At 34.9% G+C, this 13,852-nt stretch overlaps 1 protein-coding gene across 3 annotated transcripts in view; it reads right to left on the minus strand.

Moving 5' to 3' along the window:
* LOC110052618 (mediator of RNA polymerase II transcription subunit 13-like) overlaps window positions 1-11,596 on the minus strand; it is a 31,943-nt gene extending 20,347 nt beyond the window's left edge. For all 3 annotated transcript variants that reach the window (XM_020758764.2, XM_089279613.1, XM_020758763.2), the window contains exons 1-3: window positions 11,411-11,596; window positions 1,191-1,446; window positions 191-275 (exon numbers count right to left, since the gene is read on the minus strand). In XM_020758764.2, the coding sequence (XP_020614423.2) occupies window positions 191-275; window positions 1,191-1,446; window positions 11,411-11,479 (410 nt within the window). In that variant the 5' untranslated portion in view covers window positions 11,480-11,596. The remainder of the gene's footprint in view (window positions 1-190; window positions 276-1,190; window positions 1,447-11,410) is intronic.
* Between the last annotated feature and the right edge of the window lie 2,256 nt (window positions 11,597-13,852).

Genomic DNA, 13,852 nt, shown 5'->3' on the forward strand with positions numbered 1-13,852 from the left:
CATGGATTAATGTAAACATTAACAGGCTGTAGTGTCAGTATAAGAACTATGGCAAAGCATTTTACAGTTCAGATTGCACAAATATCTCTTAAGTCGACTCATAAGAAATTGTATAAGATCAGAGTTCCAAGCATGCTGCATTCTTTTAAAACAGAAGGCAAAAACTTCAACTGGTGTACAAATCTCTTACCTTTCTAATAAATTATGTAAAGCCTTGAATAAGAGTGATCTTGGCTCATGAGGCAAGCCATCTTCCCAACAGCCATGACACGATTCTGACAAATAGAAGTACATTAGAGAAGTCACTTTATTGTTTTTGTTAGCTGTAAAAACAGAACAAGACCTTGACAAAATACTAAAATACAGGTGTTCTAGCAATCAGTTTAGTCTGCATGCAAATAAACAACATAATCGCAAAACATGTCCCAGCTGACCAGGATTAACACATTACAGGATTAACCTCTTATAGCACTGTAAAAGTGACCAGCGTCAAATTTCCTCCCACAAAATCAATTCATAATCATAACAGGCTGTTATAAGAATTAAGGAGGTGATCACCAAACACAAATTGTCTTGATTTTCAAACAAATTCTCCAGCTAATTCTACAAGAAATACATAAAGAATGGTATGGAGAATTTGAAAGTTGACTTAAGGGATAAAAGGGCTGCATTGGCCTGACATGCCTCAAGAACTGGTAATCCTTAAGCTATTAATTTTAAAACCTCCTGCAAGCGAAAGGGGAACTCTTGATTCTTAAAACTACAAAAAGACAAAAACAGTCCCAGTGACTCTTGAAAACATTTACACCTAAGCTTACTTTTTTATATTAATGCTACGAATTTCTCTCAATCAAGTTACATGTAGCTAGTTACATGTATTTGAATACAACACTAAAAATGAACAGACAAACAACACTTGCTTGCATGGTCTTCATCAAGGCTCTGCTTATTTTGTCACCCTAAGTTTTTTTTATTACAAAAATAAAAAGCAACACCAGACTGACATGACAGTCTGTCCTGCCTTATTGATGGCAACTTTACCATAAAACGGTCCAAATAGCAAGGAGATTAAGCTCCCAGTGGGTCCACAGTTACTTTGACAAGGTTTATGATGGAATTTTTTTGACGACAAGAGACATGCAATAAATATTTTACTAATTATCACATTCATATAACAGTTGTTCCATTACCTTTCAATTCTGCTGATACAATCCCTTGTAAGTTTGGATCATCACCAAACCAGAAGACCCACAACTCCTTTGCACTGTTGATACTGTCAGGATCACTGTTTGATAGACAGCCTGTTGAAGGGCTCCTCCGCCATGCACACAAAATGTCATGACTGAGGGCCGACGAGAATGACTTCAACACAGGATCATCCACAGGGTTGGCTCCCCATGCAAGACTGAAGACATACTTCCGCCACTTCAAGCCACATAAATCAGTCTGTCGAAAAAAGGAATTTTTAGTCAGAAAAAAAAAGTCGTTTTTGAAAAACCTGACAGTGGGCATTTATCTCCAGAAATGTTGATTGAAGATTCTATCCCACAGCTCAAAACATCTTCAGAAGCCAATGTTTGACAGATCATTATTTAAAAAATCTCCCCGCACCTTTCAGGTAAAAGTTGGTAATTCACTTTGATGTACATTAGCTAAGTAAACATACCTGTCAATCAGTGAATTAGATAGTATAGACTAATGTTATGATACTGCACTTATTAAATGACCTGGGACTAAACCTCTGCATACAAAACTGTAAAACTGCAATAAACTGGCAGTTGGTCAAGGATCTCGATAATGTTTTCATCAGCCTCCGAATTGCAGTATACAGGGGTAACAGGGCAGCAGCCGGCCAGCAAGCCTTCTTTCTTTGTGTGACAGCACTTTTTGTACAGCCACGACACTAACTACAATGGACACAGCAACACGCCCCACAGATGGCACAAGTTAGGTGTTCATCTGAGAACACTGCTATTATTACATTATCATACAGTACTGATAACATGTTCAGTGTATGATATAGCATGACAACAATTACATCTGTAATTACAAGTCCATGAAAGTGACTTGGATTATAAGTACATTATCTACATGTAACATTTTTCAGGTATTGGAAAATTGAAACAACAACCTTTCTAAGTGTCAGTCAATCTTTTCTTTTTTCAAATGACCCCTAGCTAGTGCATCTATTGACAACCTGTGCAAGTCATCTACAAGCTTTTAAACAGTAGGCTGTGTTGTGTTCTACATTCACAGTAAAAACACCAAATTGCTGTCAATTCTAGACAATTTTGAAATCCATGGAAGCTTAAAGCCTTCATTTATGAAATTTTATGGTGTATCAATTAATCTAGATAAGAATCAATCTACTGTAGACCAGAAGTAAAATGCTTTCGAAAAGTGAAATGAAAACTGATGTCTAGCTAAATATCAGTCTCTGAAAATAACGCTTGTGACGTATAAATTATTATTTTTGCTTGCCACCCATTATGAGATAACTACAAAGCCTAAAGCCATAGATACTATACATTAATTACTGTTTTTAGAACAAAACATTTACATGTAAGAAAATATTCTTGAGAGATAAAATTTACTTTGATCAAATTACAGTATTTTGGTTCATTTTTCTAATACAAGACTATTTTGCTAGATATTTTAAGAGAAAAAGGAGTACTTTCATGTTCTGATTTAATTTAATATACGAGCCACATTTTCTCACTTCATCTTTTCTGTAAGCAAAGTATACAATATACTAAAGGTTAGTGCCAAAACTCTATAGATTTGCATTTGATAATCACAAGGGCTCATTCAGATGACAGTTTTTATTGCTCATTATTCTTTTTAAAAATTCACTTACAACTTCTCACAACAGATAACTTGTAAATTGCTTAATTTTTTTTTTATTTGCAGTTACCAACTGAAATCAAATGCATGCAAAAGACTAACAGTGAAACAATATCAGATACAACAAGGCCAACAGGGCAATATCACAAATGACATGAATTGTTTCAGTGGATAAAACAGAAATTTGGCACACACTGTAACAGCAAACTTATGGCCAAACAATTAGTTGATTGAATCATATGCAGTTGAAATATATACACAGCTGGAAGCCAGGGACATTTGTTTGCAACAGAACCCTCCAGACAAAAAGATAATATTAAATACAAGTACATCTAAAAAAACATGCTCAATATATACTAATTGTAATAGTAAATAGCACCAAATATAGAATGGCAGAGAAATTTTTATCCCACACAGGGAAAATGACACCAGGAATAAATTAAATAAAAAATAAATAAAGGGCCAGGATACATGTAGCTCTTCCTGTTTTAGGAGATTCTGTCAGAGATGAACAGAACTCCAAAATAAATGAGCCTTTAAACACTAGTAATGGTTTGACATGATAACAAAACAGTTTATATCAAATGAAATACTAAGACTGGAAACTGCAGGAAAGTGTGAATCTCAATACTCCATGATAAATTGGACCAGATTAAATCAAAGTGGATTGTGTAAACCAGTTACACTTATGAGTATACCTTGATTTTAAAGTTGTATATTGTAAAATGTGACCTGCTAATTAATGCTTAGAACTTCTTATAAATGTGTACTTGTAAATGTATGTGCATGTATGTATGCATGAATTTCTTTTGGGCTCGTTTACAGAGTCACTATTTAAGAAACTACAGCCATATGATATGAATGGCTGAATACATAACTGTACATGTACAAATTATTGTTGGCCTAACCATCTCTAACATTTCCTACCACTTTTAAGATCACATACATGGATTGTACTCATAAAATAAGATAATTAACTAATATCCTGAAGGCACAGTGATCAATATTGTCACTGTACCAGTGATTTAAATCCTTATGTTCCTTTACACCCATATTTTAATGACAAGCTTAAGCAATAATAAAGCTAATTTTGTCTCCAAGCAGCTGCAAAGAACAAAGCAGATGAAATTTAGAGCATAACCAAGATGGAGAAGACATCTCTACTAGGCAGATGGCAATGAAATTATAACATTATACAATGTATGTTTAAACATCTTTTTCTTTAATCAGTACAGTCCTGAAGCAAACGTAGGCTTAGCCCATGGAGTAGCGTTTCAAAGATACTAGCCCAGAGGCAATGTGTCAAACTATCAGAATTGTGTCTGCACAAAGGTCAAACTTGTCCACAGGCTTGGCAAAGATTTAAATTAAACATGTACTTATAAAAACAGACCAGAGGGTCTTTAACCACAACTGATTGTGCCCTAAAGGGGTCATAAACATTTAGAGGTACCCAGTGGAATACTGTTTTATTGACAATAGCTATCTAAATTTGGAAATGTTAAAGTTGAACTAGGACAGAAGTGAAATAATTCACAAATACACCCTGCATGGTGCATGTTTACAAGTAAAACAATCAGTCAGTACAGAACAATTACCACTGTTCAGTCTGGATACAAATGTCTGCCCCTAAAGGACTTACATGTAAAGGGATATTTTCACACATTCTAATACCTAACACCTCTTTGCAAGAGGTCTCAGTCTACATCCACATGTAAGTTAAACACAAAAGTTATGAAGCAAGCTAGCTTTTAAAATTGTCAAACTTAATTTTTTTTCTGATACATTGAAACACAGGCTTAAAAATTTAGGTATTTCTTTTCAATTTGACAGATCTCATGATGGTACCAGCACTGAAAAAACAATTGCACCAACAATGTGACAATTGAAGGCCAAAAATGATTAGAGACGATTCACAGATTATCAATCTCCAAAGCACTAAACTAAAACAACTCACACTATACCATAAAAAAATTCAATATTATTATTGATTGTAATTTTTATTATGGCCAAAACTACACTCAAACATTAAGTATTCTTATCCTGTTTAATTGTCAACATGAAAGCTTGATAGAAAACCATTTGTATCAATAATTATGCAGTACTAGTTGGTATTTGCATAATTTTACTCACTGCCTGGTCAATTCATGGGCAAGGTCCCTCACAGTTTCATGTAACTTAAATCAATGACATTTCTAAAACTTCAAAATTTTTGAAATTGTAGTTTACTCCTAATTTCTGACACGAAAGTAGCAAAAATGGTTAAAAATATATTTTCCTTGTTAAAGGTTTACAGCTGGCCTGCTAATTCAAAGCTTCTCTGTCCATAAATTTAAATATTCAGGTGTTAGCAAACTAGAAATTACAATTATTGTAAAGTTCTTATATAGAACATCAAAACATTTCAACTGCACAGCAATACATATTCAGAGAAACCTTTTTGAAAACAGCTACAGTATAAGGACAAGCAATTTAAAAAATTAATTAATAAAAGTAATAGTACATTGTCCATTTAAGTTGAACATTTGCTAATGAAAGAGCACAGATTACAAGCAGGCTAGTGTTCAAGTATATTGAAGATCTGTTCCAGAAGAAAATTAATTGGAAAAATATTAGTGTCAATTCACTTGCCCTGATTTTCCTGTGGGGTCATTTGTGAAAAATAAAATTGTATGTGACAGTGAATTGCATATTGTTTTCCCACAAATACAGTAATAACTTGACTTTAAAGGTTTCTTGTGATATACATGTATTGTGGTCTAAAAATATTCCCCTCACATTCTTTCAAGTCTTAATTTCTCATGCTTATCAGTCATCGTCATGGCTAGACAGCAGAACACAGCCATGAAGATACATCTGGTTTGGAGGACCTTGTGCCATGAAAAACAAATTCTAATAATTTTACTGGAATTAGTCATACTTATCAGTCACCACAAATGCTACACATCACCCCACTGTGCTAAATTAAGTATCTCTTAAATTAAGATGCAGTCTGATCTGGAAGACCCTGTGCCATGAAATACCAACTCAAATAATTTTACTGGAGTTGCTTTCTTAGCTTACACTCCAAAAAGGAGGGTTCCACTAGCACCGTTGAATTAATATTTTAACAGTAATTAAAATGGTCAGTAAAACCACAGTGTGTACAATATTTAAAACAACGTTTAACAGAACTTTGGAGTTACTATTTGTGTAAACTTGTTACAAATCAATCATTGCAAACCAATCTAGACAGTTCACCAAATGAAAGCCAGCTGAAGATATGCCACAGGGAACATATTTGTTTACTCGTCTTAGGACAACAACTGCTTTTGTCACTCTTAGTAATTATTGACTGTGACACATGTCAGCTAATTAGCACACACATAAAAATTAGACATTGAAGTAGCGTAACAGACAAACTTTTGGGCGACAAGTGATAATTGCTTTCAGCCTACTACATCATAGTTAGAGCTTGCCCTAAGGGCAAAGGCAAGCCCCAAAAATTTGTTTTCTTGGCAGCCTGTATTCTATATTCTGTATTCTGTTATATTCTATATGTTCCATATTCTACAGCCTTTAATAATTTACTGATGTCAAGAGAAATCATACAATGATGTACATGATGGTCATCACTGACTATGCATGTGTATCTTGTTCCTCTGCCTACACATAAGAAAACCTCCCTGAATGACTAGTTTTTGTAAGTGGCCACAAGTGAAAGTTCTGAATTTTTTCCTATTATATAGCCAAACTTGCCTTAGTGAAAACTCCCAAAAAACATTTACAGGTCAGCCAATTAATCTGAAATTATTGAATATGCTGCTGATCCATTTGTTACAAGTAACACCTCAAGATGGACAAAATACATTGTTCAACTGGATTCTAAAAGGTGTAAGCATTACACTGTACCTTGAAAAACCCTTTACCCTTCCACATAACAAACCTTGTCAGGACATAGAATACACTTGTGGTGCAAATAGAAGGCACCTTGCAAACTAAGAAAAGTTTCTAAACTTAAAAACAAATATTTTTGACATTACAACTATGGACGAATTTCCTAAATTCAATCAATTTTTTTTTCTTTTTGTGTATAAAGAAAGACGAAGTTGACTATTTTTGTTTTGTTTTGTTTTGATTTGTTTTTTACCCATGCTGTGCACATCATATAGTGTCTGGTTTTAACAGCCAATTATAGGATGTTTTTCATAGTTAGTTCTCTTGAGATCAAATGTTGCAGAAATTATCTATCTGGTCAGTGTAAAGAGTGTAAGGCTAGACTAGACTTTTACCATTCAGATTTACCACACATAAGACATTTGTCAGATAAGAGCTTGCAGGCTTGTAGTAAGGTTATGTTACATGACAATTACAGCCAATTCTCAATCCGCCTTAAGCAAGACAACCTTAAAGCAAAATTGCCACAGCTGAAGCATGTTACTACAAAGGACTCTTTCACACAACATTGTTACATGAAAATAGCAGGTTGGATGACATTTGAGGTGCTTTGTGTAAAAATCTACCTAACAGTTTTCAACCGAAAAATATCATCTTTACATGCAATGTATACACCATGAAAATACTCATTTCAGCTAATGCACTTGGAACATTCAAATACAAGCTATAAGAGCCCTATGATTACAACACTGAAAGCAAACAGAGAAAAATTAGGAACTTCAGATATATGTTGTAAATGTACTTGTATACAAAAAAAATTATGATTAATACTACAGTCGAACAATGCTAATTCGAACTTGGTTATTTTGAGTTTCCCATTACTTCAAACTCAAAAACATTTCCCTTGGATTTGCTCTTCAGTTATTTAGTATTGGCCATTTCAAACTCCAGCTATTTCAATTTTTTTCTCATCTCCCCTGACAGTTTGAAATAGGGGGGGGAGGTTAACTCCGTACATGTACATGCACAGAATGATATATTCTTGAGTCAAAATTGATCTTTGCATGGATTTACCGAGTGAGTTAATTTACATGATATTGTATTAACTCAATGGGAAACAAATTTAATAATTTTGCATGTCTACAAATTCTGTGAGTTGTTATATATGCTCACCTGAATAAGCACAGTATTGTTGACTGTTTATTTGTCCTAACAACCGACAGTCTGAAATACTGCTCTACCACAACTTCAAACATTACAAGAGGAACGTTTGACGTCTTTCTAAAGACTTCTTTTCTTAATACATTTCTTATTTCCATTTTTGGAAAGAGTCTGTAGCAAGTGGTAATTTTCACGAAGTAAACAGGAAATGGTTTTTACCTAACATGCGGTCAGGAATTTACATCATCATTTTAAGCAGGAAGTTTAAATCATTTACAGAAAAAAAATCCATTTTTAAAAATAAAAATAAAATTGCTACTGAGTGAGAAATGTTTACAACAACAAATTGTTAATTGAAACAGGATGTTCAGACAAAATTCAAGAAACACATATATGCCATGTGACAAAGACTGTGAAAAACAGATCCAAAAATATTATGTTTAATTAAGCTATCCTCAGTCTACAAAGCTGTCAGGAGATGAACTGAGCAGTATAAAAGCTATGTTACATGTGGCTGGTATTAAATGCTGCAAACAGCAGGTCCACAACAGCCCCAGCTTAGCCTAATGTAAGCTCTTTAATTGACACATGGTTTAGCTGATAATATCAAATGTTAGGTGGCAAATATTTAAATCTTGCATAAACTATTTAGTTTATCACAGAAAGTTGGGTTGTCATTTGAAGGAAGTAAGATCTCTTTGTACAGTAGTAGGGATCACAAAACTTAGAGCCTACCAAACTATTTTAGGAAAAGTAATCAAATTTTGTGTATGCAAAATTGGACAGGAAGAAATGCCTGCAGGTGCCATGAAATTAACACTCAAATAAAACCTTCCTAAATTCACCCAAATAGACTACTGTATAGCTTAGTCTGGGGCACGCAGATATCAGATACAAACAGATTTAGAGCCAAAAATCAAGACTGTTGTGACTATTCATCTTGATAATTCTGCCATCAATATGATTTCATTTTCAATATGTATAGTAGTTGATTCAGGGTGTAAACATCCATCATACATCACTCAAGAACCATCTCATGCATATAATTTTTAGCGCTCTGATAACCAACACATACTTGAATACAATGTCTATACTCAATAAAAAAATCTACCCAGAAAAGAGTACAAGGTTTTTGTTCTGTTTTCAAAACTAAGTCAGTGTCAAAACATGTACACAAAAATCAAGCATGTGTTACAAGATCACACATTTTCACAGTTGAATAGAGATGAAGTACATGTTCCATAATATAACTGTTCTTACACTTTTTACATGCTTAGTGGAGTGTGCAAATTGAATGTTTTGCTGCATAATTCAAAAGAAAAGGTTTATCCTAACTGAGAAAATGTCACGGAAACACATGCCATGGTAAAATGCAATGACTATAGTAAAAAGACAACAGATACCGAACATTCCCTAACAACAAATTTACTACATTCGGCAATGGGTTAAATGAAAACAACTGGAATACTTATAATAAATCATTTCAGACCACAATATACAAAACTTCGCAACAAAAAATTCCTCCCTTTACTATAAAAGCAACAATATTTTCTTATCATATTATTAGTAGACTTGCCTTACAATGATTCTCAACAAAAGTCTATAGGGAAAAACAGTGCAATAAATAAATTCTGATTTAGAAACAGTTGCCTTGGTTTCATAGGCAAAAATAAATTATTTCACTCATCCTCTTGAAAATGAAATTTTCAAAAGGAAGAAACTGAAACTTCCTCTCTCCACAAATTTAAAATTACTGTTTTCACGAACATCACATTTCATTACAGAGGTGGCAAATTGAAAAGATTAACCTGTTGAAACCTATGCCCAAATATTGCACTCAAACATGGATCGCACTTAGAATTCTTTGTTTCACGCTAATACAAGAACTATGACAATAAGAGAAACTAAGCCAGAACTCTTGAATACCATGGTTAAACAAATTCAATGCACATATATGCAACTTCAAAACAAAAGTTGGATTTACGGGATAGCTCTAGAATTCGTTATCATCTGCAATCACAGTGTCAATGACCCATCATTTCACGAGCGCTTGTTCATTACACATTGAAATCGACATACGAAATCAACAACCTTCGTTATGAGGAAAGTTACTTGGAAATCTCTTCCTCAAGACATAATCAAAAACGTAAAAGTTCCGGAGACACCGCACCATTGCAGTAATACATAATTATCATTCTATAGTACACCTTGCATGAAAATTAATTAAGGTGCTGGAGGAAAACTGCGGTCTTAAAATGTTTCACCCCAGCGCGCGCCCAGGATCAGAAGTAAATAGTCGACCGGACAAAGTCGCTGAGGTAGTTTCACTGCTTATATGAAACATTCGCCCAGGAGTAAACAAGTAAAGATCAATTCTTTCTCAATAAAAACCCAGTCATCTGATAAATTATTCAGTCTGTCGCTTTCACTCGTTGAAGAGTTAGACAGTTCCAAATTTGACACCGCGACAAATTCGCAAAAACGCGAGCGATAAATATGTTAGGGGCAAAACCAATGACATTCGTGATTTTTGGCTAATTTCAATTTCTAGAAATCGTAGATACGACGATACTTATCGCCACGGTATAGTAAAATCAATCCTCTAGCAAAGTTACTTACCCTCCGATGAAATTAAATACAATACTTAAAATCGGCCCCTTATACCGGCAAAATATTGCCCAGCACAAGGTTTTGGCTTGCAGGTAAAACGCGTACGCATTGAATATTTCGGTTAGGGATCAAATGAAGTCGTCAAACTGCCGATAAAAATGGCATTACCATCAAAATACACTTTCCTAAGCTTCGAACAAACTACATACATATTAGAGTTTTATTTACGACTCAGGAAAAATAATCCTGACAAGCACGCACATATCCTGAGAAATGTCATAAAACGAGACGAGCGGACGACAAGATTATCGATCGTCTCGTTCAAATACGCACGGCTGTGCAATTTCTTTGACTAGAAAGATTCCCCATTGAAGGCAAACAAAGGGAATCCCTGAATGATTCGTGTAAACGAATGCAAAGCGCCAAAGCAAGTTGTTTGTAAAATCATCTCTTGTTAACCCTTCAAATCCCCTGCGACAGAAGCTATTCACTTCCAAACCAGCCGAGTGTACGGCTTCAAACCGATTTGTCAGCCTAGATTTGATGCATAAATTTTCCTTCAAGCCACACGGGATCTACCATTTCCGATGCAGTACTCAGAAGCGAGGGATTTCATCTTACTGGAGGCAATTAAGGCGAATATTTAGAATGAATTAATTCCACCGTTTGTTAAATAGAGGACATGTTCATTACGACATGCAAGTAACTCTACAACACGCCCGCGAATTGGTTGTGTTCCGTTAAGTTAACCTCAGATTCTCAACTCTAGATCTTCTATTTGCACTAGAGGAGCGAAGCATCCTCTTGGTAATTGACAAATAAATATTCACATGCTTTTAGAAGGAGTCACAACCTTACAGAACACTGTAACATGTGACAGAAATAGAACCCTCACAAATCGAACGAAGGAAACTCTTACCAGTGCAAACACATTTGAGCAGCATTCATCCAAGTCTGAGCCATGAAGCATGGGAGTCGAAGCGGTCATGCTAAGAGCATGGCTTCCTAAACATCGGACCTAAATAACGAGCAAAACACAAGGAAAAGCGAACCGCTAATCGTTTTTCGTTCAAAGGAAATCGGAAAATAAGATGGCAGCAAGTGACGTTGCTGAGGCGGGCATAAACCGTAAGTTCATTGGCTGGTACGTGTCATGTGACCAATAGGCACGGGTCAAGCTTTCTGACTTGATGCTTCCAAGCGAGTGGCTTCGGCGAAGTGCAAAATATACAGTTTATTTAGCATAGATAACTTTTTGATCTACTTCAATTTATGAAAAACACCTCGACACTTGCCACTGTATTCTAGCGAAAGTTCCTTCATTCGAAGCTAATTTTATGGCAATTATAATTATTTCCATTTTACTCGGACAGGCTTCTCGGTCCTTCGTGACTACACTTTGATAACCCGGCGGGAGGTCTTGGCAAAAAATAATCTTCCCTGGTAAACAAAACCGACGATCGGCCAAAAGAAAAATGAAAATTTTGCAAATTAACAGCTTGTTTTCAAAAGGCAAATTGATTAGTTCTAAAGGTGAAGTTTTTCCCCACTATAGACTTGTCAGTTTCTTCGCGCGGCGTTAATAAAGGAAATTTTCCGACGCCGCTGTAACTTCATCGAAAAACCCTCATGCCAAGAGATTTTAAGTTTCAAGCTGAGTGGTATCATAAATAGAAGAAATCCCACTTTTCAAACCAGCATACGAGGTGAAATTAAATGTTAATAGTTAAAATTCACAATATTTAGAAGATACAATGTAAATGACTTCGACTAAAATTTTGTTTCAATATCAACACTTACGCACGTCAGTTTATTTTTCAACTCATCAATGCGAAAAAATGTCGTAGAAAACACCTCGCTAACTTCAGAGGTTGTTTTAGCCGAATGCGCGTGGATTTTACAAGACAATACTAAAGCCAAATCATTATTTACTTTTGTGTTAATTGTACTTTATGTGTTGGAGCTCAAATGATCAAACTCTCAAATGTAGAGACGTCAAATTTGGAGGCATGAGTATTAAATTTTTAAAATTAAAAACATTAATAATGAAATGCAGTTCTATATGAGTTTCACAGTGTAACAAACTGCCTTTTTCAATCCGCAAATGATGTTATAATTACTAGATGAATAAAATAGCCTCCTTATTGCAGTTTGATTTCATTTTTCTAATCCATGAGGAAAAATATTGAAAAATTATTCATTCTTTGTTATCAGCGTTAGCCAGATCAATCGAGGGAAACATCGAAGAAAAGTGTAAACATAAAACTTCACAGGACCCGCTAGTCATCATTGTCGCTTTTTCGCTAAAATAAAAATTAAATGATTGTGTTTGCATCTCAGCACGATTTGCGATTCACCGAAACTTGAAAATGTGCTCATTATTTGCACGCCAAAAAGTCCGATATCAAGCCCTTTTTATCTCAGGTTTGAGAACAGTGGAAAGAAGTACGTTGGTTTTATCAGGTGTTTGTGGCGAAAACAGCTTTGTTTGGGCAAACAAGCGCAACCAAGTATTGTTTTGACAGCTCAACTGTGAAACATGTCCTATTACTCTCGATCAATGGTAACTAAATTTTGACTGATAGCCGAAAAAATTTGACTTTGGAAGGCAGGTCAGCTACTGTAAGAAATTCGTGGCCAGAAATATCATACTTTCACGTTTTAAAATCATTGGAACAAATCTCCGATCAAATAAGAATCTTCACTAATATAATAATAACAGCTGTGTGTGTTTCAGACAATAGGAAATTGTCAAATGTGCCAATTTTGGCGCTCTTTTAATAAACGCTGAGAAATGACTGAGATATTGAGAAAATCATTCAGTTAACCGACCTATCTTCTACTGACGTTCACAAGTGACTACATACAAAACTTTATTTTGTTACGCATACGCGGCTTTTCGCTCCAAAAAAAAAAAGTGAATGAAACGTTTAACTGGCAGATTATTTTAATGCATAAAATGTGAATAACTTTCTTGGCTGGCTAATCCTTATTCAATCAAGTCCAATCTAAGGTGACTAAAAATCACGTCTTAATTCTAGCAGAGACTCGGTAGGCCAACACTGGGTTCAACTGTCACTATGTAAGCGTCCAAACGGTTTTTTTTCTCTATTATTCTGATACATGCGTACAATGCAAAAATGGAGTCTTTGCGTACAAAGGGTTCCTCTTGAATTATAGCTTGCAATATTGACTTTCCTGTCATTTTATTTACATTGAAGGCTAAAAAGCTAATATTTCCCATTGAAAGGTGTATGTTGTGTTCTGAAAACGTTATTCGCTTTGACTAAAAAAGTTGACCGCGCTGTTAGTTAAAAACAATTAGAAGTTTTGGTAAAATATTGATACTATAAATTCACGC

This window comes from Orbicella faveolata, unplaced genomic scaffold (assembly GCF_042242905.1).
Source record: "Orbicella faveolata isolate gen_17 unplaced genomic scaffold, um_ofav_v1 contig_47, whole genome shotgun sequence".
Lineage (NCBI taxonomy): Eukaryota > Metazoa > Cnidaria > Anthozoa > Scleractinia > Merulinidae > Orbicella > Orbicella faveolata.